This window comes from Bombyx mori, chromosome 6, assembly GCF_030269925.1.
Source record: "Bombyx mori chromosome 6, ASM3026992v2".
NCBI lineage: Eukaryota > Metazoa > Arthropoda > Insecta > Lepidoptera > Bombycidae > Bombyx > Bombyx mori.
In genome coordinates this window covers 6,894,320-6,920,631 of record NC_085112.1, presented here as the reverse complement: position 1 = coordinate 6,920,631, position 26,312 = coordinate 6,894,320, and the positions used below count along the sequence as shown (strand labels likewise).

At 35.5% G+C, this 26,312-nt stretch overlaps 1 protein-coding gene and 1 non-coding gene across 9 annotated transcripts; one reads left to right on the top strand and one right to left on the bottom strand.

Moving 5' to 3' along the window:
• Positions 1-63: 63 nt before the first annotated feature.
• LOC101743086 (sex determination protein fruitless) lies at positions 64-21,399 on the bottom strand. 8 transcript variants are annotated; one of them, XM_038011796.2, is made up of 9 exons: positions 17,284-17,519; positions 16,959-17,128; positions 15,974-16,125; positions 12,620-12,757; positions 12,428-12,529; positions 11,395-11,631; positions 10,175-10,360; positions 9,311-9,425; positions 64-2,624 (listed from the first exon to the last, which is right to left on the bottom strand). In XM_038011796.2, exons 3-9 carry the CDS (start codon positions 16,097-16,099, stop codon positions 2,356-2,358), a joined length of 1,173 nt encoding a protein of 390 aa, XP_037867724.1. In that variant the 5' UTR covers positions 16,100-16,125; positions 16,959-17,128; positions 17,284-17,519; the 3' UTR covers positions 64-2,355. The 8 variants fall into 8 exon arrangements, with proteins under 8 accessions (XP_037867724.1, XP_037867725.1, XP_021206572.1 ...); XM_038011797.2 differs by having other exon boundaries at positions 64-2,612; positions 17,284-17,518; XM_021350897.3 differs by lacking the exon at positions 64-2,624 and adding an exon at positions 2,718-6,342 and having other exon boundaries at positions 17,284-17,514.
• Positions 21,400-25,577: 4,178 nt separating this feature from the next.
• Positions 25,578-25,691, top strand: Mir3205 (microRNA mir-3205). Its single transcript, NR_107488.1, has one exon. It is a non-coding gene; the product is annotated as a microRNA mir-3205 (primary transcript).
• Positions 25,692-26,312: the final 621 nt, after the last annotated feature.

Genomic DNA, 26,312 nt, shown 5'->3' with positions numbered 1-26,312 from the left:
TATCGAAAGAGGAATAAAATAGTTTCATGTTTACGGTTGGTGACTTGTTAAAGGAAACACTGATTTGACACGAAATATTTATGAGTTTATTTACAACCTTACATCTACACGACGTACTTATTAAAATGCATTGGCATGTGAAACAGTTACTACCTAAATAAACATTGAGCAAAATCAGAATTCAATAAAAACAACGCGAAACAATAACGGTAAACTTAGTTTTCTAAAATATATCATAACAAAAACACGAATTGAGTTCGTGTCATTTTATAAGTTCACGATGATTCCACGCGTGGAACACCTAAAATACCTACATTCTTAGATTGGGACTTAGGTATGCTAGCACATCTTATAAGTAATGATTATTTCATAAATTGTAAACTACCCCTAGAGAATAAGCAAAATTGATAAAATTCAGAAATGACTACACATTTATGATGTAAACATTTTTGATGAAGCTAATCTACGAATCCTATTTGGACCTTTTTCATCTAACACACAACATATACTTACGACACAAAATTTGGATTATCTTAGACATTTACGTTCATTAAATTCGTGATTTAATACTTTAAAGATTCAAACAGTGGTACACAGATAACCGTTACTACTCACCTATCGACTGTAATCTACGAGTACATCAAAACATTAAAAGCTTACAATAATCTTTTAGTTGAAATATTGTCACGTTATCTATTTGTGACTAACTTGTAGGTAATTACGTTTTTCAGCAAAGTATAAACGGGTCAAGCAAATCGAAGAAATAAACTAAAACTGTTTTGCAGTTGAAATTTTGCCATGTTCTGCGTGATAAATTTTTATTAATGGCACAATGTTAATATACTTACTTTTGTAATAGTAATACAAAAATATAATTTTAAAACGTATACTAATCGATACATTGATCGCGTTGTCTACTTTAATTTTGAACACGCAGTCGTAATTTCCAATTATATTATCCTAACTAAATAGTTGAAATCATATTTATGTACAACCAACCCTTTATTCCATTCCTACAATCACAAGCTGTTGCCGATTCAGTCTTATCTTCCCGCTTGACAGTTTATTTCGTTTATTTTTCTCGTACAAAAAGTTCCTTCTCCTTCATTTAATAACACATGACTGCAGGATAACACGCTGAAGAATATTACAGGTACTATGGTTCAATTAAGGCGAGCGTTGTATGGTTGATAATTTTTGTCAATTCAAATTACCAGTGGCATAGTCTGTTCACGGGTTGAATTTCAGGCCAATTTTTTCCCATCTAAATCTATAAATAAAGGTTTTTCAAACTTAACTATGTACTATTTTTAGGCGGCTAGCCGTAGTTTTTGGTACTTTGGATCAGTTATGTTATGAGCCAAGAATTTTAGTCGAGTTTCCTTATGAAAATATCCCTGCCAAAACAAAATAAAAATGGTAAAAAGTACATTTTATGAGCGAGTCTTGTTATTTCAGGACAACCTAAATTTCTTTTGTTTTATTATAATTTAAAATTTTAAAAGATGCGCTATTAACAGTCGTTCAGTTTTTTTTTCTATTTGAATAAAAAATGAAAAAACATTAGAATAGCATACTTAAGCAAAAAGGTGTATTGATCCTTTTCAGAGCTATCAGTAATTAACAAGACTCTGTGAGCGTCGCGAGTTTAGAACTTTGCGAGATGACGAAAGGTTTCTAATGAGATCGTTTTGTTAATTCACAAGTTATAGTTTACTATTTTACATATTTCAATAAAAATAAGTTAAGAAAGTATACTCTAGGTCAAACAGAAAAAAAATCTTAATTATTTCCTTCTATGAATTGAACAATCAGTTAACCTTAAGTAAACGTATGGCCCTAATTTTCGTTCATATATAAATTCCATGATTGTGATAGATTTTGAGATTTTGTGAGATTACAAATTTTATGAAGTCAAAACTTATTAATTATTATCTCTTAATTTATTAAATATCTTTCTATAAACTCGTTTGATGGTTTAAGATAGAAATTCATGCTTGGTAATTTTAGGAAAAAGCTTAAATTTGAGATTCAGGAACGCTCGCCTTAAATAATTTTGAAATCGTTGCAAAAATTAACTTTCGTTTCTATAGCAAATGAAGTTTGGTCTAATAAACAATAAGTCGTTTTGAACAACTTTCACTAACTCTGATGATATTTACCCTGTTAGTCATGTTCGGTTAATACAACGATATACTTACCTATATAAACGGCTATAAGAAATGCACAAATACGTGCGACAAAATACGCGCTTACACATCAATACAATTAAAAAGGTTACACATAAAACGTGAATATTCGCATGAGATTCGAGAGCAAGGTCGGGGTCGGGGGGCGTCTGCGTTCGTTGACCGTTTAGTGTTTGAGCAGCAGCGAGGAGTGCTTCAGACGCAGGTGCGAGCGTAGGGTGTCGATGCGGCTGTACGTGGCCGGACAGTAGGGGCACAGCGAGCGCTGGGCGGTGTGCGAGTGGAAGTGGTGCCAGCGGTTGGACACCTCTTTGCCGCACGACTTGCAGCGCCACAGCGCGGTGCTCTCGGCGGCCGCGACGAACATGCTGTGGTACGAGTACTGTGGGCCGTGCGGACCCGACACGTGCGCCTGGTGGCGGGCTGCGAACAACACTGTCGCCATACCATACCTGGCTCTATAGATCGCTACGGTGCGCCTACTGGGGGGACCTTGTTCATCAAAACACACAACTGAAACTACACGGCTTTTGTAACATACCACAATTTAATGTAAAAAAAAAATTAGTAATAAATACAACAGATAAATGCAGGAGTTTGCAATATGTTAAAATTGCATTACATAACATCAAACAATGTGAAAATAAAATTGCATTAACTGCTTGCATAAAACAAAATCATATAAAATAAACTTTAACGGAGGCATCAAACCAAGGAATTAAAAAACAAAATATTCATAAACAACAAATCGTTCATAAAATTTCATGTAATAACATAACAAAAAGAGAGTTGTTAGGCACACGATTTGACACCCCCTCCCTATTAGTGGTACACTATTGTGATATTATAACGCTATAACAAATTCTCTAATGTTATAAGAAACAAATAAACATAACTAGACCATTGCTATCCTGAATAACCTCAGAGCTCATCCTGCACTCCATTGAATTCGAATGGTCACATCTTGTGATACCGCTTGTAAATTTTAATATACAATAAATTGGAATATTCATTAGATTGGCCAAACAAGTGACTAGGTCCACAAAGACCTCATTTTTCATAAGACTAATTTAGTAATTCGTTAACCTTATGTTTAAATTCCATATGGCATAAAGTTAGCTTTCATTAAGTTCAAACGTGGTCATCTTTACAAATTGTTAAGTTGCATACTTTTTGAAAGCTGAAAAGAGATCAAAGTTAGATATTTTCTGAGCCAAACGATGTGATACTCCAAAATATTCTGGCCAGACACTATCATAGTATCCTAACCTAAAATATCTAAATTAATATTTTTTATGGTACACTAAATCAATCGATTCGCTATATATAGCGAATTCAATATTTAAAAATTGGTCTCGTGTTTATAGTTATATAAAATGCATTAACGATTAGATGCAAGAAGCGTTTAACGCGGCGCAAAGAGACCGGGAGATCAGCACAGTGATTGACTCGCCGGACGGCGGACCCGTATCGGATAGCTATGATCTATTTCAACAATATACTTTTAACTGCGCGACAATAAATTATTAAACAGTACACAACTATTACGATTGGCAGAGGTAAACAAGCTAATTTCCTTAATATTACCAGCTATAAAACCTGTACATCACCGTAACCCAAACTGCGATTCACTAAATACAAGTTAGGGAGTAGTTCACTTATATATATATTATATATAAAATACAAATAGGTAGTTACTCTCTTTCAATGATATCATTAATATATTTTAAAATATCCTTTAGTTTGGTTACGTAATTAAATAACTAGTAATATTGCACTGAGTATGAAATGAACTATCAAATAATAAGCGCCCACAATAATAATTAATGAACGGTAGTTATAAAAAATCTTTGCTATACTTAAAAGTAAATATAAAATCTTTGTGGAAGTAATAATATGTTTTGGTGACTATATTTATGATTGTATGTGGGGACACGCGAGCTCCTTTCCTACTACTTTGGGTGGGCCCCTATATTCAATAGACAATTGTTTAATCTAGCTATGAGTTATGACTATTTGATTAAATTGCACAAGTGGAATTGCATTTTCACAGCTACTCGACAGCGATGACGTCATAACGGTTTTGACGTGACAACGTCTTATAATTCGATGGAGCCAGCTGCACGCACGAAAAACATGACCATGCGGCGTTACCTCGCTCTGAGGTGTATTTTCTTATGACATTGTCACGTTCAACTATCGTCAGTAAACCGACTTTACCGACAACCGATTTTTTTGTTATGAGACACGCTCACGGATTCACTATTCGGATCTGCGGTTACCCTAACGTACTCGACGAACGTTTGCGTTTTGGTAGGCAATAAGGTCTGATTTACACACAAATATGTTGGCTTAAAATTCTAGTAAGGTATTAGTAATTTTGAAATCCATCGATAAATGAAGTTAATTTTTTTTTTTTTACTTGAGTGATACTGTAATCTCTTTACTTCGTCACGAACCACGCTTCGATTACTCGTTGACCGAACTGATGCGACCTTGACCGGACGTTAGCTGCCTTACGTTTATGTAAAGTAACTAACCATTTAAAACTTTATTAATATTTATCATAGAAGTCGAATCGTAGCGTCTTAACACTCTTGGTTCTAGCACCATTCCATTTTATCACATTTCAGTTACCGTACCACTCTAAATGTTTAGCTAAAAATTGTAACAATCTTATATATTAAAATCGAAAATAAAAAAAATAATAATAATTAGATAAACGCTAGGTTAGTCCCAATCGTAGAATGCCAATATTAGTTACTAAATGCGTAACCTCGAAACGTTCCGTTCTATTCGTCTTAAATTAATTGATTGAAAGAGGTCATCGACCCCGAGCACCGATCACACGTGAGTGGGCGCGCCGACCGCGGCCCGTTATACAATTAAAACACTACTAACGATAAAATAATAAAACATCTCAACATTGATTACTCCATAACTTAATAGATAACTGAATATAATTCAAATCAATGTTACTAATTGATCAATCAAAACAAACAACACTAATAAATCATATATGGTTATGTAAATATAAAAAAAAGTATTTTGAATCAGACAATAGAATCTAAGAATTAAAAAAAAAAACAATCTCTGTAAATAGATCAACTAGTCTAGTATAAAAAAATCTTTTCGTATGTTTCCTTAGGCGCTATCCTTTAAAACATCACAAATCCTTAATAATTATCCATCTTGCAAAGGCCTCATAGAGTTAAAAATGCATCTACACTGAGATTCAGTCAATATTTATATGTCGTTGACTAACGACAGATCACATTCTCTTGCCAGTCCCCAACATCCTTCTCTGATGTAATTCCATTCCACCCATAGGATTTAATAATAAAATAAATATAATTAGCTACAGGAAACTCATAATTTCCTATCTAACGAATAAATATATAACAAGAAAGAGCGGGCTCACTCCGGAGGCCCTGTTAATAGCCAACATCACTTCACGGTCGCACCGCTACTCGAAATTAGTTATTTTTTTTATCTTAAGATTCCTATCGATACAATATAAAAAAATAATATGGTAATAATAAAATTAACTTCATATTATTGCTTTTGCCCGTTCCCGTATAGCGATTGGTATAGAAAAAAAAATTATCTACCTACGTACACGCTTCGAGTCATCGATTCAGTAACATCAATAATATTATAGGTAAATTCCTGACGCGAAACCTTATAAAAGATCACACCGGGGCAAGTCACATGCACAACCGAGACAATACTAAAAACGAGGAGCGCCAACAGAGGCCCGTTTTAAGTAATAGCACTTGAGCTTAATCCTAAGTAGGAAGCGGTTCGGACGCGAGGGCGGCGGGACCGAGCGGCGCGCGCGATCAGTCGAACGGCGCGTCCAGGTGGTTCGCGAACAGGGGCGCGTGCGCAGGCGCGGCGGCGGGCGGCGTGGGCGGCTCGAACTTGCGCGTGTCCGGATTGTACGCGGGGTGCTTGAACTTGCAGTGCGTGCGCAGGTTGTCCGAGCGCGTGTACGTGGCGCGGCACAACGGACACTCGAAGCGCCCGGGGAAGTGCACGTGATAGTGGTTGCGGATGTGCGTCACCACCTTGCCGCACAGCTTGCACCGGTGCAGGTTGAGGCCGCCCGCCACTCGCTCGAACGTCAGCCGCATGTGCCAGCCCTTAGAGCCTGCAACCAGCCATCCGTCACTCCACCGCGCGCTCTCACCGCGACACTCACATTTCATCACCTCACGAACCAATGCCGCAGTCCCAACCGCTCAACTCTTACATATTACTTGTTAATTCGAGCTGGTTCTAAAATACTCAGATTTCTGATGATCATGTGCCATTAGCGCGTTACTGAGAGAGACGTTGGTGCTGCAACATTCGCTGCGTAGAGCGATTCATTCAGGAGACGGTTTATTTTTTTACATGTCAGTTTTGAGAGGACTAACTAACTTATTACTAATTGATGGAATTGAGCACTATTTTAAAGCTAAGTATATTTGTTACCGCTGTTCTAATGCTTAACCTAGCGCTATTATAAAAGCTTTGTATATCGGATACGAAAAGTTTAAATATGTTAAATAAAATTCTGAAATTATTTTTAACAAAATATATTCAATGGAGATTCATGCAAAATGAACCAAATGATATTGAAGAAATGGTGTTGCTGGTTACTTTTAGATTGTTATTTTTGCATGAAGTTTTGTTATTCACTGTCACCAAAAATGGAAGGCGATTTATAGAGAGAAATAGGTCTGCTGTTTGTTAATCATATAAAAGCAGGAAAGGTGTAATGAAAAAAAAAGAGGTATAAATAAAGGAGAGTATATTTGCAACAAACACACAATAACGTTAAACTTACAAGTTATGTACGTTAATTATCAGGTTAAATGGGAAAATAAGTTAAATTAAAAATACACAAGTTACAAAAGCAAAATATCAGTCTTGAGCACTGTGATAGTGCTAGATTTGTAATACAAACTAAAAGGAACAATAAGAGATCATGAGGTATATTGTGGACTTTGGAGATTTACGTTTTTATAAACATCTCAACCGATTTACTTCATAGGTGATTTGGTTGTTCGACTATTGAACCAATGAGGTTTGAAGTTATTCAAGGAATATTTAAAAAAGGAATTAGTGTTGTCTTCATTCTAGAACAAATAAACATGGCTTCTTTTACTAAAAAAAAGCAATACAATAAAAGAGTGGATCATTTTACAGCAGTTTCAGTAAACTCTATATAAAGACGACATTATTTGTAAGACAATTGTTAAATGAAAATAGTACGTCGAAGTGGTTTATTAGTTGAGATGATTATTAACAAGCTTGTTCAGAGTGTACGAACCGCGATCAGAATTTCATTATTACAACTAATTACATTGTAGATTGTTTAGTTCTTAAAGGCAACCATAAGAATCACAATTTTCAATTTATCACAAAGATTATTATACTACGTTAATTGTTAATACTGATTTTGTACTTTTTTCTTTCTGATAAAGCCTAATGTAAAAAAAGCATTTTTCCTAACGTTAGTTAATAAACTAATTAGTTAGTAAATTAATTACATTTTTGATTACTTATAAATGTGGTTCAATTTATAATTTTATTTAATTTACATTTACATCGTGAGTTTATTGTATATTGACCGTATTTACACATCGAACGACATTCATAAGTTAAAACTCTTTGATTAGTTGTTTTGAAAGAATATTAAATCTTAAGATAAATTTATTTGCAAACGAAAAACACACAACACCTTATTTCTAGAATTTAACGGCAAGTATTAGGAACCAACATAGCAGCAAATTCATTAGAATGTTAGTGTTAAAAATTGAATTATTACAAGCTCATCCATGGGACAGTAACTTTTCCTCAACTATCATGAATTAACAAGTTTATGATATTATATAATATTTTTTTTTTTCTACTAAGTCAATCCACATTTTTTCTGAATATTGGATAAGTTATCTGAACTCAAAACAGAACAGTGCTTCATACGAAGATGCCTTTTGAGATTGTCCGCGCGAGTCAATATAATTGGACAAAGGGGACACTTGTGCTGTTCCGGATTATGTGATTTCATATGTTTTTTTAAATTGTTCACAAGTTTACCGCATACGTTGCAGGATTCGGGACCACTAAACGGTCTCTGAGTCAGAGCTAGTTTAAAAGATTTGACGAGATTTTCAACGTTCGAAAGTTTGTTGTTGAACGGTTCCCACGGTTTTTTATTCTCGTCAACTCCGAAATTATCACCTGTAAGATGTTCGATTAATTTTTCTTTTCCTTTCTTTTTCCACAATGAAAACAGCATGCTCACTCAATCACTCGTTTTGTTTTATTCTATCGGTAATCACTCATCTACGGCACACTTCAGCAACTTGTTATTTTTTTGGCAAATTCCCCAACCTGTTCCTAATCCATGCATACCCTAATCAAACAGGCGTCTCAGAGTCCAGACGACCAACGTGAGATATTTCGTCACTCCCTAACATTGCAAAGACCTAACATCGCACGACCTATGTCCCTCGGGGGCGCCAAATCGTACTGTACAGAAATCTTATGACACCGATTTCTTCATATTTTTATAATAAAATAGTAAAAAGAATATCTACAGAAGCGAAACACAAAGAAGCGATTGTTAATTTATTAGTGCGAGTAGTAGTCGACTGATAAGCGACAAGACAGTTCATGCAGTGTATTTTTTTGTTCATGCAACTTATATAAAAATATTTTTGTAAACAATGTACAAGAATGATATTATTATACATTGTTTCAGAATATATTTAAAAAACAATAATGCAAACATTTAAAATTAGAATCTTTGTTAGGAAATAATGTGAAGATATTTTTTTACGAAATTTTGTTAGAATGTGAAGGTTTATTATAATGCAGATGACTGAAAAAAATAAACTATTTTTAGATAATTTTATTTAATATAATTCTTGACAAAGATTCCGTTTAGCAAGACAATAAATTTGTCGACCGCCAAAAATGTTACGTAACTCAATCCGAAACGACTAATGAAATTCATCTTTATTAAAATTCAGATCGTTAGACCTTAATGGCATGCAAACGTTAAATTTGCCCACAAATAGAAAGGAATCGTTGGCGGTCGTTTTAAATAGAAAAAAAAAAAAACATACCGTCAATGGTGTCCGTCTGGTCTGGGTGCGGCGGCAGCGATGGTTCACTTTCATTGCAATCGTTATTGATCGGTGGCTGGGACAATATCGATGCCATGTCAGTAACTCCGATGTTCTGAAATTTCATTTGTTTCATCTTTTCATTTAAGCTACGTATTTACAAATTATGCACAAAAAATACTGTATACATATATAAATATTTGCTGATTTAAAATGGTTAGGGTAGGCAATGTTCCCTGAAGAATGGGAACCGAAGATTGTTGGTAAAAGTATGCAGTTTCGAACAATACACTGCTTAAGGCTGACTAGCTTATTTCTGTCTATATCTTAGAAATTAATATGTAAATTTTTAAGTCTTAGTGAATATGAGATGAATGCGGTGTTGAAATGTTGATTTTGCATATGAACTAAAACGATCATTCTTTCAACACAAAAATATGGTTGCTATTTTTAGGTAATCTTTCTATTAAATCACATTTCCAGACAAAATGTTTGTAGGCTGGTATGTGGCAATAATTATCACCGGAAACATGGTTACAATATTAGAGATGCATTGATATACTGGCAGGTAGTACGTTGGGACTTTATTATTATTATCTAAAACAATTCTTCACAGCAATTTCCACAAAACATACAGTTTAAAATACAGAGAGCCGCTCCAAAACTCAGCTATTTCCTTGTTTGTCAAATATTAATAAATATAATTATTCACCTAGTTCTATTTAAATTTATTAACATTAATTATAAACAAAACACAACTGCATTTTGCGCATTCTTTTCAAATTTAAAAAAAACCAAGCAATCAGGAAATTCATAATGTGATTCCACATTGACAGTTGAGTGGTACTGATACTGGTAACTGACCTGCAGGTGTTGTTGCTCGAAGGGCGACGGGTGCGGCACATGCGGCATGTAGGGGGAGTCCGGCTCCTGCTTGACGAGCGGCGACCTCGTGCCGAGCCGCTGTGCGCCGTGCGGGGTGTGCGCGGGCGGCGGGGTGGACGGCTCCGAGCCAGACCCCGTGGAACATTTCCCGCTCTTCACCGGAACCTGTTTCGGCAACGCAACATCATCATTTAATCAACCCATAGACACAGCCCACTGAGTTTCTCGCCGGATCTTCTCAGTAGGTCGCGTTTCCGATCCGGTGGTATATTCTGCGAAGCACTGCTCTTGCTAGGGTCAGTGTTAGCAACACTCCGGTTTGAACCCCGTGAGCTCACCTACACACGTTAGGGTGAAGCTGAAATAGCCTCTCAAGGCTATCAGCAGAGGCCGTCCGCGCTAAAGTGGCCTAACCCACAATCTCTCATATCTCTCATATATCGTCTTCTCGTATTAAAACTGTATAAACTCAAAACTTACTAATTTTACTAGGAGAGTGTTTTAAAGGTATAACATGTAATATTTTTAATATTAATCATCATTGAAACATTTATTTTTTACCAGTTACATTATCTGTCTTTTAATGAAAGATAAAATTATGTATTAATTATGTTAATACTAGTTAAAATATAGGTTAACTAAATAAAAAACTAAAACTACGCTCTTTTGACAGTATTTATGAGAAAAATACTGGTGATACCAAATGATTCCGCATATTAACTCAATTTCGAATATTTTTGTAAATTGTACACTTTTAATGCGAAAAAACGATATATTGCAAATTATTTAAAACATATCTGATAAATTTGCAAAAGCGGCCTATCCCTAGTTTCACCTATAGATAACAGATGGCTTTGTAAACATTATTTTTGTGCGTATTGTTTTTGCCTACGAAGTTGTGTAAAAGTAAATTCAAACCTCATTATCTCCATACTAACGATGGTAAGCTTAGGCCACTTTTGTGCTGACGGCCTCATTTATTCTTGTTATGAATGAAACACAAAATATGTTAGTCGTCTATTTACCTTAGAACTCATATCTCAAGGTGCCTCAAGGTACCTTAGAACTCATATCAATGAAATAAATAAATAAATACTATTTTTATTGTCCTGGAGATAAATTTGTATTTAGTTTAAATAACGAATTTAGTTACTACTATTTGGCTCTAATCTCGAAAAATTATAGTATGGTTTGCTCACGTCATAATGGCGGTAGAGATTGTTGTCGATATCGTCTCTGGGTAGAGTGGAGTTCTTCCTGCGCCTCTTCTCGAGCGGCACGTGTTGTGCGGGATGGGAGGGGTGCTGGGCGTGTGCGGGGTGCGCGGGGGGCGGGGCGGGTCCGACGGGGGGACCGCAGTGCGCGGCGGGGGGCGTCGCGAACTCCGCGCGGGATAGGTTCTCCGCGCCCACCACTGGCGTCGATCGCTCTTCCGACTGCAAAATTCGTAGCGACAAATATAATTCTAACTGAAACGTGGTTGTTTCATTATGAAACCTATAATAAAGCGTAGTTACATAGGAATAAAACAAAGTCGCTTTCTCTGTCCCTATATATCCCTATGTATGCTTAAATCTTTAAAACTACGCAACAGATTTTGATGCGGTTTTTTTAATAGATAGAGTTGTTGAAGAGGAAGGTTTATATGTATAATAACAACCATTAAATAGCGGAGAAATCAATAATAAATTACAGTTTCCGAAGCGAAGCGAGGGCGGGTCGCTAGTTAGGTAATATTTTTGACTTTAAACATTTTTAATATTTCTGTTTTGAAGTAATCATGGAATCCAGTTTTACTTCGTCATACATAGACGACGGTATTTACATTCAGCTCTGGTCATAGTTTAACAATCATCTCCTCATTTACACTTTTCTCGTGACCAGGCCATAATTTGATAGTTTTATCAATTGGGATTAACTTAAATGACACGAGATAAGATGGGATGAGCTATATTCTCAGTAAAATAGTGATTATTTACTGAGACCCTTTCAGTGTAATCTTTGGAAGTACCCGAGAAGCTACGCCCTGTGGCTGTTCCAGTTTTTTCACATTTGTGGAATTTCACAGATTGTAAACAGTTAATAAACCACCGTTATTACACATTTAAACCTTAAGAAACACTAAATGAAAAAAATAAAAAAGTAACACAACTTCACTTGTCGCGTTCCCACCAAAAAGTTGTCCAGCTAGGTACATTAGAAAGTTAAAATAGTAGCCGAAAAAAAAATTACCTTCGGATTCAATGTATTGTTCTCTGTCAAACCTCTAACTTGTAAACTTTCTGCAGTTTTTAGGAACATTGGTAGCATATTTTGGCCAACATTTACTTCCCCCTGAAAACAATGATATTTGAATATGTTTTCCATTTGATTATTTTAAATGCTTAGTTACCAAAATGTTCCTTTAATTGTATTGGAGTTTACCTTATACATAAAATCCAGTAACGATTTCATCTCTGCAAATCGTACATCTTTAAGGAATATAATGGGATGTGGATGCGAATTTTGCAGGAATATGCTTTCAAAATATGGTGAGCATGCTGATAATATTGTCTGGTGTGCCTAGAATAAAGAACAAAAACACGTTAAATTTATTCAACAAATGTAATGGGTAGAATCCACACAAAAGAAATGATGCAGAGATATGTGAAGGTCTCTACAATTCTTACACAGTTTGTATTCTAAAACAGTGCATAACTACCATTCTGGCAAACCTATTGTAATTTTAATTAGGTAGTAAATGTTTTTTAACAAGGTTTTTCGTAACTTCGGGAAAATATATTTAACATACTTATTATTTACTCAAATATGGAATCGCTTTACGCACTATTCTTTTCTTTCACTCGATTAATAACACTAAAACAAAATACATACTTTCGAAAGGCCATACATTTAAATCTTATGCCCAAAATAACTTTGCGATTTAGAATATTGGCTTATCGGTTACTTTCGGCTATAAGAAATAATTTATTTTGGTCAAATTATACTTTCACCTACAGTCACACACAAATATTTTTATTATAATAGGGTCTTCACCTGTGTCCTAAATAAAAATACATTTATTACATATGCATATGCATTTTTTTAAAATAATTTTATCAATGTTTTCTATAGTTGAAAAATAGACTGTTAGGAAAAAAAGGATAATAAGTTTTCGTTCAAATTAATTAAGCCTAGGTATGAAAATATGTTAGTCTCAATAACTGGTACCGATTATAATAGCACCCGCGTGTGGATCACGGTACATCGGTATATCTTATTGCGGGCACCGTACGCTCGCGGGTTTGAGATTACTGTACTTATACACAACCATTACTGTACTTATATTACATTTATAGCAGCAATAACTCGTGCAAATTTCTTTTCGGTGTTTCATCACGGGAATATAACTATTAGATAGAACACGAAACATAAATTTACGGCGAATAATTGTAGAATAACATTCAAGGTCATCTCAAATGAAGATATAACGTGAGTGAATAATAATTATGATTATTAACAACGTTTTCGGTGTTTAATTAAAACAAGTCATGATCCGCAAGCGTTTGTCGATGCATTCCTAGCAAACAAACTTAGCACACATTTTGCGCTTGCCAGACAAAAATAATATATTCGATGGATTAGAATTTAGATGGAAGACCCTAAAACCCGCTTAACAACTGCTATAAAAATTAGAAAGTTTTAAAACGTGCATTTTTCTTGCAGACTCCTTCCAACCTACAAAACAAATTGCATTTTATTAGCATAAAGTTTAGCTTTCATAGTTAATTGTTTTGAATTTAAATTTAAATGGCATATGGAGGAAGCAGCCAGTCTACACATGTTATTGACCTTTAGATTACTAAAATGTAATGTGAACGAACAGCTTTCTTAAATTCTTTACTGTATAAATTATGGCCCTCATATATTTACAACGAAAGTCCTAAACGATGCTATTCAAGCATCCGTGGCCTAATATGTAAGACGCCCGCTCTTTTCTTACGGCTACCACTTCGATAAAGCGGCACGACACGAGAACCCTCTCATCGTGGCCGCCGGTAACTACATTCCCGATCCTGCGGACAGAATGGAAAGCAGTCGACGTCGCCCAAAACACGTCATCTCGGATCCTCCCGATCCACTAATGGTGCTTTTAGGTACTTCAAGCACCGGTCACCGTTCTCGTCGAACCCGTCGCTTGCGACGAAGGGCTCGACGAGTAAATTAACTCTCGGACACAGCCCACTGAGTTTCTCGCCGGATCTTCTCAGTGGGTCGCGTTTCCGATCCGGTGGTAGATTCTGCGAAGCACGACTCTTGCTAGGGTTCGTGTTAGCAACGTCATCAGGTTTGAGCCCCGTGAGCTCACCTACTAAAGTTAGGGTTACGCTGACATAGCCCCTAGGGCTATCAGCTTAGGTAGGAAAAAAAAAAAAAAACTTACGGCTATGCCGTGGATAGACCTTATGTCAATGCTAAGATTCCCATAACATAAATGAATTCAGCAAAATTTTAATTACATAAGCGCGCGTGCAGCCGCCGTTACCCGATAACGCAAAATTAATAAATTTTGAATAATCACTGGTCGGATCGTATCGGTACCATAGTGTCATGATAGTGCTATTTATTACTTGAATGAAAAAAAGCGATGCGTTTCGTTTGCAGGACAGGTCAGTAGTTATTTCAATGAAATTAATTTACGTTGGGTAGAGGTACTCAAGAAGTTATCTTTAACTCCTATTTCTGCTTAGCATCATTCAGGCTCAATCCATCATTGCTCTTTAGCACATCTATGTTAAGCAAAAAAAAAATCAGCCGATTAATTCTACATTAAATGTGATAAGCTTATGCAGAGCAGTTTTTTTTAAACTAGGTCCATCATAAAACCAAACAATGGAATTGATTTGAAACAGTACTAAACTACCATTACTGCTTTTGTAGTTTTGTTTCATGGGGGTGCTTAAGCTTACAGCCCACGTAAAGTGGTTACTGGACCCATACATACACCTCACAACGTGAATGAAGCTACCCACCTTAAGACATGGGGCCAGAGTCTCATTTGTATTCTATTACAGCTCTTAAAATGGTTTTATTTTTTTATAGTATATATTATGACTACAAGCACAAATTAAGTTAAAAATAACCTTGTGAAACTAGTCAATATTCAAATGACTACATTGAAGGCTGCTTTAAATGGATGGCCTAAGGTAGCAATTTGAAAAACAAACTCTAAAAATTTTATTTAACCCTTTATACAAAAATATAGGTATAAGACAGACTTTTGATGCTGTCCTTGGAATTAAGTAATCATTAGTTTATTCATAATCTGTTTTTTGAATTTAATCAGTATTAATGTGTGCAGAACCTTGAATTTAGCATTTAGATTCTCTACAAAGATTCAATATATATATATTAAATAATAAACACAAAAAAAATCTAATTTAAAAAAAATAAACATAATAAAGTTTTGTTGTCAATGATATTATGTTATGAATTGAAATTACTCATGTTTGTTTACTATAAATTGCATTTTCTTGTGTCAGAATTCATAACAACAATTATTAACAACACAAACACCTTTATATTATTTACCTATTCCAACAATGTGTTTATATAATTTCTTTAGACATTATTTACCAAAATATATATAGTTTAAGGGCTTTATATTTATGTAGGATATTTTTTCTTTGATGAATCAAGTTAATAGTGAGAAATTATATCATCTCTCATGGTCTATAGAGTCACATGTTAATGTTTATTTTCATAATTATTGTAAAATTATTAAGTGATAAAGCCTACCTTGACTGTCTCTCCATCACAAGCGAGAGTGACATCACAGAGAGCCTCTCTTTGCAGAAGACTCGCAAGCACATCGGTCAGATTGTTAGGGTGGTTGTTCCAGCGCAAGCAGAATTGCTGGTCCATTGTTGGTGCTAATGTCAGTGAACGTGCTGCAAAAAGTCACAATCTTTTTTATTATTTCAACCTTTCTTAATATATATGATTCGCAAGCAATGAAACTACAAGGTTGATTCATATAATATAAATTCAATTTTGTATACTGAAGACAGAACTAGATTTGCATCACTTAGGCTGTATTTATACAACTGGAAATTATATACAATATCTGGTTGTTAAATCTTTACATTGTGATTTAAAGGATTGTCGTGCAAAAATTGGCGGTCATAGGGCTAGATAGGAGAGCGCAGATAAGTGACATCAGCAGCTCGAATTAATGGGGGCCGCGGGCAGTGAGCTTACTGTACTCCACATTGACAGTTAGCCCGCCGACACATATCTACTTGTTGCATGTTCTAAACAACACCTATACATTATGTAATTTAAGTCCAGAAGACGCCGCGGAGGCCACCGACCCTACGGGACGCGGAAACCTCTAGCCGCCTCTATAAACGAGTTTAAAAAAGTAGTACCGCTGGCCAAAAAAATCGCAACATGCTGACACCGTTATAATCGCCAAGCTGGATGTCCCAGTTGCTAAGTCCACAAGCTCTATAAAGGGAAATTTAGGATTCACTATTATTCTTTGTTTATCACAGATCATGCCGCGTGCCTAGAATTTGGCAACTGAAGATGTTTAAGATTTCTAAACGCGTAGTTGTGTCAACTTTAGATATTTGTAGCGCCATTTGCCGATTCCGTATCACTAAATCTTTGGATTTCAATAACAGTAAGCACAAAATTAATGTTTTATCACACGCATTTTTCACTGTCACAAAAGAGTATTTTATTTCAAGACACAACAAGTCAATATTTCCTAACTCACCATTTGCAAAAATTTTGCCATCACAAACGCCACCCGACCCCTACCTTGCACTGTCTTTTTGACCACACACACATCTCGATTTCCGTGTTCACTCACGGCCTTCGGAATATCTTTCACATCAATCGGCCAGATTCGCAACGCGAACTTCATGCGTTTCTCAGTTTGAGGCGCTAAATTTAAAATTTGCAATATTCACTTTAGATTTTTTGGAGACAAATTCACGTCAATTATCGTTTTTTCTTTTTTAAAGTTATTTAATTCTCAATTTTAAGTAGGTATCAGTAGTATATTTTTAGTTTAATGATTAGAAATCATTAAGAATTACCTTGTTTTGTGTGTCCATAGATAGTCCGGATGATAGGTTATGATGCGGAAGCGACAACTGCACTTTACAAGTTTGAGCAAAATAAGCTATATGTTAAAATTTATGTGTTCAAAAACATAAAACTTTGAATTATTAACGTCATTTCAATATCAATTAGACATTTTAAACTAAAATTTGTGGTTATAATAACTGGCCTTGACATTATTTATCACTAAATTCGCACATGCACATCCGATTTAGAATGTACAGCGCCATCTGGCATATTTAAACTACAAAACTAATCAGCTGAGGCAAAATGCGATGAGTTTGTTAATTGTATGCAGCTTTCAAGAGATGGCGTTACTAATAGTTTGTTTAACTGATTTAGACTAAAACAAGTGCGTTGAACTAGGTTGAATTCATTTACCTGCGAATGGCGAAAAAACTAGGAATAGAAAAAATGGTGTTAGTTTAAGTTTTAGTTTAATTTTGTTAGTTTAATGTTGTCGTAGCATGTTTTTTTTGTAAACTATATCCCTGTATGTAAATAGTAATTTATTACCTAATAATTCATATTATAGGTACCTAATACCTATTCCAACAGAAGTTTGTCTCAAGTCCAAATCACCTAATTTTTTACGTACCTGTCTGTTTGTTAGTTTATTTAAGCATCCCAAAAAACGAACCGATTTTAGAGAAGTTCCATTGGTATGCATATTTATATCAAATACCTATATTATATTTTTTGCCATTTTTTTTCGTGCCTAATTGTGTCCTATAATCTTTTATTACCTATGTACAAGTCCATGAGTAAATTATAATTGTTTAACAAATATTGAAAACCGCGGGACGCTTGTATTTTACTTGTACATGATATTGATATGGTATTTTATTTTTCTCCTACCTACTTCGGCCTGGTAGGAGAAAAAATAGTATGTGCACCGCGGGAAAAAAGTAGGACATCTCAATACGCGGGAGGAAATGTCCTACTTTTCTCCCTTGGTGCACAATGTACTATTTCCTACCTAAGCTTGATGGTCTTGAGCTCACAGGGCTCAAACCTGACGACGTTGCGTTAGCGTAGCGTTAACTAACCCTAGCAAGAGCGGTGCTTTGCAGAACCTACCACCGGATCGGAAACGCGACCCACTGAGAAGATCCGGCGAGAAACTCAGTAGGCTGTGTTTGTGGGTTAATTTACTCGCCGGGCCCTTCGTTGCAAGCGACGTGTTCGACTAAAACGATGACCGGTGCTTAAGGTACCTAAAAGTACCGTCAGTGGATCGGGAGGATCCGAAATGCCTTGTTTTGGGCGACGTCGACTGTTTACCATGCCGTCCGCAAGATCGGGAATGTGATATGGTAAAAGCAGCCTGGTTGGCATCTAAAATGTTAAGACTATCTAAGAGAGCAAAGCGGTATTTCACACCTCAAAAGTGACTTGTCTTTAATACACAGGTTCGTTTTAATGTGGAAGACTAGACTGGGGCTCCCAAGAACCTAGCAATTACTTCCCGTTGACTCAATACAGTAGGCAGTTCGGGTTTCTATAATGCCGCTCGCGTGGATAGTTAGGAACATTTGGGTCTTCGGAAGGACTTAGGTTATCTCTGTGTTTTGTTACGCATATTCTATGGTGTGCTCTGAGGATTTGTTTGAGTTAATCCCGTCGTCTCTTTTTTATCGTCGCATGGCCCGCCACAGAAGCAGAGTGCATCCATTCTACTTAGAATCACTGCGTTCATTCACAATGCGTCTTCTAGCAATTCATACACGTTTTTTTTGCCATATTTTATCCGAGATTAGATGCTGTGTTCCAAATTGCTATGAGATGTGCTTCGAACGAGGTTTGGACAGAGTCCTTTGTGATAGGCTATGTTTCAGCTATGCTGCTATGATCCTTGGCGCTAATGACGTTCAGGAACGATTATGACCACTTATTCTCAGGTAGGTTGTTAAGTTTTTTGATAGGTATTGGATAATTTATCTAACTTTCATAAAACCTCGTTTACGCCTGATACAATTTAAACCACTCGATACATAGTAGATATCAAATTGCCAATTTAAAAATAAGTGTCCTAATCACGAGTAGCTAGTCAGTCATAGTTCATTGAACTTGACAACATTTAGTTCAATTTAGTCTTCTGATCTAAAGTACAAGTAAGCGATCGTGCCAATTGGGACATGTGTTTTAGGCTTGTCTAGACATACACGTCAATGGGTTCTAAATTGGCTAAAACTTATAATTTCATGGTCAGTTATTGATTTTAGATATGGAATTTTTTTTCATTGCATTTAGCGTACTACCAGTATGAGGAGGTACTACCAGTAACAGCCAGGTTACCGGAGTCCATTGACTTCAAAACGTGAATGCACGCAGTGGTTCATTTTAAGAACTGAGGATTGAAATGGTAATTGCTCCATAGCAATTCATTATTCAATAGTCGGCCATCCTAATCTTTAAGGGCCTAGGTAGGATCACTTGACGCCAGGTGAGTTGTGAGCTTGTTTACGCACTTACATACGTAGTAAATAAAAACATTTTTGAGTTTACTATACTTATGCAACGGCCTAAGCCGTAAATTGAGCATATTATTTGACTATGAAACTCGACTAATGAGTTTTAATGGCCAGGTTGACGGGAGAAGAAAGATCACGCGGTCGCTCACTTACTCGGTGGTCAGATTTGATAAAAACGCTCACCAGCTTGCCAATAACCGAGACTATAAAGACCGCCGAAGACAGGACGCCGTGGAGAAGCATTGATGAAATTATCGAGCCCATATAGTTTACTTTCTATTGTTTTAGGAATGTTGTAGTATGAACATTGTTCTACATGATAGTAATATGAAGGAGGGTATCTGAATACAGTCAGAAGTTCGTCAAGTGAGATCAGAGAGGCTAATGCGCGTACTTGAATGCATTGCATGAGATACGGCTTCTATAGCTGTCACAGAACCGAAGGCAACATGAGACATCTGTTTGGTAATTGGTAGCTTTATCACGAGTGATCTTGTTTGTGCAACCATCTAAGGGCTTTATTATTAATATTCATTTGTTCTCTATGTTCTTCTAAACAAATGTTTTGATATGAAAAATTTTCATGTAGGAAGTATTTATAATGCCAAATTAGATTGTTCACCTTGTTCTTTTTTGTCCCTCAAAAATGTGCTTTCCGTTTAATTAATAATGAATAAATATAACTTGAGAAACATTTAATTGAAACTGGTTTCCACACTAGTTGTATTGAAAACCGTGAACAACAATTTGTTCATTAATGTTCGTGATGAGAGTGGCTGTCCGTGTCACTCAGTAATGTAATGCAGTGCAAATGAGTCAATCTCCGCGGGGTCGGGTGGTCACCCAGCGCCATTAGGTAATCGATTTGTTCATCCTCTTCGACATCCAGCGTTTACCATAGCTATTGGAAACGTAATGAGAAACTCTGATATAATTAACAAATGTTTAAGAAACCATTTTGTTTAATTTCAAGCCGCTTAGGTATTACTGATATTCATGACCAATTCTAATTTATGTACGTGGGACAAAAGTCGACCATAGAATACGAGTACACTTAGTTTTCCAATCTAAACAATAGAAATTCAACGGGTGCAAAGCCCACGGGACTCCGGTCTATCTCTATGTAAATTATGCAGCAAATAACGCCGACTTGCGTTCATCAGGTCAGGCACGTGGTGCGATGACGCGCTTTCTAGACGCGACACATTTTTTACGACAGTGCTATATGACCAGCATAATTTATTTTCAAGGATATGTTTGGTGGGTAATATAAGGTATTCTAGTTTTATCGGGTTCCAATTGTGTTCTGTCTTCAGTTACGTTAGTTATAAAAATGTATTTAATACTTACCATTTCATTCTAGATATAATAAAAAATAGCTTTCGCAGTAGCAAATGACGCACAGCAAAATAAATCCACTCCGAAGTCCAGGTGTTACGGGTCTGCTCTTGCATCTGGATGCTTTCTAAGGAATAACACGATTGGGACAAAAGAAAATCGCAGAGCAAATTGGTGTCATTCAGCACAAAAACACTGAAAGTACACATAAATTTACACTTTAGTATACTCCAATAGATTACCACGATAGTTTCAGTGATGTGTGCTGATGTTGCACTGTGCAGTACTGTATACTAGGGCTAGCGAAACTTTTGTTATGGCCAACGAAAAGAACTCGATACGGTTTTGAAATTTCTGAGAAATTAAATTTACATCAATAATGATAGAGCCGTTAAAAGATCTTCAATTGTCAGATTTGAAGTGAACAGTTCCAACGGTAATTGAAATAGTACGTACAGTCTATGAACTTGATAAATTCCCTCTGGGTATGTATTTTCTATTATCTAATAAATATTCCTTCCTAAATTATTATATTTTAGTAGCAATATCAGTGTCCAAAATCACTCTACAGTTTTAAACTTAATATCATATTTTGTTGGCACTTTGGTTGTTTGCAATATTTGTTTTGGGAAGTATGTGAATGCCTTTCGAACTTTTTTGTCGTAGTCAGGGGGCTGAAGTTATCCTGAAAACCTAGATTTTTAGAGAACCCTACGAGATCGTAACTCCTAGGGTTAAGTAGTTATCGGATTTCTCAGACACCGCAGCGAGTATGTAGTCTCACAAATGAGCTCTATTTTTCACTTGCAGTAAATGAACAACAAATTTTATTACTGTGGATAGGTAGATATCCCAACCGACTTATATATGATAGGTATTTCTACCGCAAAGCAGTCGTGCCTGTCGGTTGGAATAGTGGTACTGCCGTTATACAATGCAATTGAAGTTTTAATTTCATGTCTCAAGATTCACGTTGCGTATCGGAAGGATTTATAGTTTATAGGCCGTTATAGGTTTTAGGACGGCAGGGTGTTTCCCGCGTCTAAAGGTTGTTTGCTACCTTGACAGATGTGGGTTTGCGTCACGGAGGGCAGTGTCTCTTATTAATTAATTGTCGTTGGTAATTTAATGTGAAAGTAGCAACTAAGGTATTTTCAATATCAATATGTTGAAGATATATTTACGATTCTTTTTTATATTGTTAGATTTCCGTGATTTTTATGAATCCCTATAAATGCAATTTTATTCTCAGTTTCTAATAATTGATTATTTCCTCTTAAATTTAAAAAGGCACAACATAGTTCGCCATCCCTGTTATACTAGTCGCTGATTTCAGTCATAACTGGTGATTTAACTGTTTAAAATCTAATATTTTTTAATCTAATAAGTTATTCTATAAGTTATATTAGTCTTACTTAGGTATGTATTGTAGTATACTATTGCCGTTTAGTCTAGGTACAATTTTCCGGGTGTCTATGTCGTTATTCACATAGTTATAGCAACCCAAGAAGATGATTTGAATTGAGCGTTTAATGATAAGCTGATGAAAAGCTGATACTGATAAGCTTCACGCTATCATCGTTTGGGCGTCATTACATGTGATCGAACCATCTTCGATAATTTTTTTCTTTTATTTTGACAAATGTGGATACTATGGTGTGTAAAATTGGGTGTTCGTTTTTATGATTTTTCTGTTGTGTTTACTTTGTTTTGTAATTCTAACCAGCTGTGTGCACAGTCACACACCCATGACTCTTGACTTTTAGTGGAATTTACTTCTTCGAGTATCTTTATCTCATTCATCTTGTTGTAATTCTATAAGTGTATTTTTGTATTTCCATTCTTTGATTAGTAGGTACTGTTGAAGTTTTTAGTGATCAGAAAAATCAGAATCGTTGTTATTATCTTTTAGGAGACTAAAATTTCAGTACTAGTGGTGGTAGTACTTAGTTTAGTTCAGTACTTGGTTCAGTAACTGTCCTGCTATTCAATTGCTGATTGGTTCAGTAGATCTGTTGAACTTATTTGGTATAAGGATCTGGGTGTACCTGATGTACCTACTACGTATTTTGCCCTGTATATACACAAACGTATTTCTTTCTAGTAATGGCACTGAGTTAAATGTAGATCTTGAATTGGTTAATAAGTAAATAATATTTTACTACAGTGTATGTCATGTAACAAAACAATGGCGTTATGTGGGATGATTTGTTAAAAAAGTAAAAGTAATAATCTGGATCTTGGGTGCTCCCAGACTTCAATTTAAAATGTTTTGTTCTTCCCAAATAGGATTTAAGACTTTGTTAGTAGTATTAACGTTGTCTTAAAGAGGTTTAAAAAAAAATTCTGTTACCAATTGCAGTCTGGGTGTATCCCAGATAGTATGTAAGCCCCGATTGAATGCCTGTTCTAAAAATATAAAACCACATCAAAATATCACGGTTCGAACCATACAGTTTCAGGCATAAACCTGCGTAGGCTCAGTGCCAATATTGTGCTTTTATTTATTTATTATCATTCGATTCGTATTTGAACAGTTTCTGATTTCGATTTATTGCTTCGTTTCTTGTAATAAGTAAATAATTCAGTGACAACAATTCAATTAGTGACAACACTAATTACGAAGCAGAAAATCGAAATCACAGAAATCACATTAGTCTTGTATTATAAGTAAAGCAAATACATATGTATTACAATAAACACATAATTATATCTTTAAAACTAATAATGAAAATGAGAATAAAAACATGCAAAAGTTATTTTATGATTGAGCAAATCTAATATTCAGTAGATTGAACATGATTTTGCAGTTGGTGCAGTGTTGTTGTGCATCTACTTATTTTTAGACTTGGACAATGCAGTACCGGAATTACGTTTGGCAGTTTGTCAATATACAATAATTTGTCATTCATCATCCCTAACTTATTTTAGAAGTTAAAAGCTTAAGTTTTAAAACAAAAAAAAAATGTAACTGGTGTGCCAATAATGAGGAATACATTTAAAACTGGATTAAATTACATCAGCTTGCAGAAGTTATTTTAGTTATTTGGTAATTTCACTTTCATATTTTACAGAAAGTTATCAGTTATCGAGGAAGGTTATAAAATTATCAAAACTATGAATAACTTTTATGTAATAAATGTATTTATGTAATAAACATTGAAAATTATACGCCTAATATGATCTAACGCTACTAATATTTATTTTAGCTTCTTAATTTAAGCGAAATTCCGGTACTAGCAAAGTCCTGTCGAATATCTGGATTTATGTCAACAAATTATCGTGTTAAATCGCTTTGCAGTTTGTTTTCGCCAGCAAAATCCTGAAACAAATACACCAGATTACGAAATTATACTTTTTACAACGATCTCCATGAGGCAAAGCAGTATTCGATGACAATAATTGCATGTGGTTATAAAAAGATAACTGTCGATTGATGTTAAGGATGTTTCTAATTTTGTAATTTTATAGGTTTCTTAGGTATATATTATTACCCTTCTATGCCGACGAGCATACGGCTCACCTACTAGTGAGTGGCCCATGGACGTCAACAATGATAGGGGCAGAGCCAAACCGCTGCCTACCGTTAGTACTTTCCACAAGCTTCGTTTGAAGAAGGACATGTCATAGCGCTCGGGAAACACCGTAGATGAGAGTCCGTTCCAAAGCCGGATGGTGAGTGGCAAAAAAGATTCCTGGAAAAGCACTGTGGATGACCGCCGTGGCTCCAGCTAGTAGGATGTACTGTGCTCCGGTGGGGTAAAAATGAGATGATAGTATAATCTCAAACAATTCTGAGAACCTCCGAAAACTCTAAGAGAACCTCCGCAACCTTAAAAACTCCGCCCATTCTTCACCTCCGTTACATCCTTCATCTCCTTTAATCCTTATCTACTCCGTCATGCAAATTGTTGGTGCTGAGCATGCACCGCCGGTCAGAATGGCCGTGTCGGCGCAACGTTAACATTTAGTTGACTAAAAATAAGTCAAGTTAACTGTTTCCTCAATGTTACGCATGCTATCAATTGCTATTCGGTATAATCGGTATTCCAGAGAATTCATGACTAAGCTACCCCTAAAACTGTGCTATAAATATGAGTGACTATTGTCGCACAAAACATTCCGACAGGGCCCTGAAACTACGATACTTTAAGACAAAGATTTTTTGCATGAAAACTAGCGACATCTTGTAGCGGATACCCCTATACGGATGTTGTTAATGTGAAGGCATTTAATTATTGTATAACTAAACACAGAAAAAAAATATAAATCATATAAGTCTTTGTTTGTTATGACATAAAAACTCTAATTTAATTTGTAAAATAGACAGATTGATTAAATGAAATTATGGTTTCTAAAAATTTACAAAATCCTTCATTAAAAATAAAATATAGGATAGGTAATATGTTACTGCCATCTACTGAGAAACTAATCGAAGTGAAGCCATCTAGTGGCCTACGCCCGTAAACATTTTTGTTAACTGCTTGAGTTGCTTATCTATAACTAATTTATGTACATTATCTATGTATTTATTTCAGCTCGAGCAGTCTAACAGAGCGGAGCTCTCTGTTCTTATCGTTGTACACTTGAAATGTAATAAATGGAATTCATTGCAAAGGTTAGTCTTAATTATTACTGTCATTATGGAAGGCAACGATAATGGTAAAGAGAATGGTGTCAGCAGCACTGACGTCATCATTTTAAAAACACCATGGAACCAGCCTATCCGTCACATTGTATTCATTTATTAATATGTGTACGTGTCTAAGTCATACTTTCAAGTGAAACTTTCAAAAATATTGTTTCTCATTATCTCGTAAACTCAATTCTAGAAATGAACATACTCGTATACTATGTCTCTTTAGTATCACTCTTCTGTATAATCGAGTTTTTAAATCAGAACGGAACTAGACAACTTTTCACTACTACTATTACTACTGCCCCTATTATCAAACCATAGTAGTAGTGTTCTTATATTTTTCTTACCCGTATTGCTTACCTTTGTTAATAAATTATAATACAATTGATGAAAGTTAGAAATATGAGTTTAGGGAGGAGAATATCATGACTGGAAAAACTGCGCCGATGGCTTGGTAAAAGCATCCCTAGATCTGGTGAGAAGATCCGGTGAGAAACTCAGTGGGCTGTGTATGTGGGTTAAAGTTCTTCGCTGGAACGCCTTTCAAGATTTT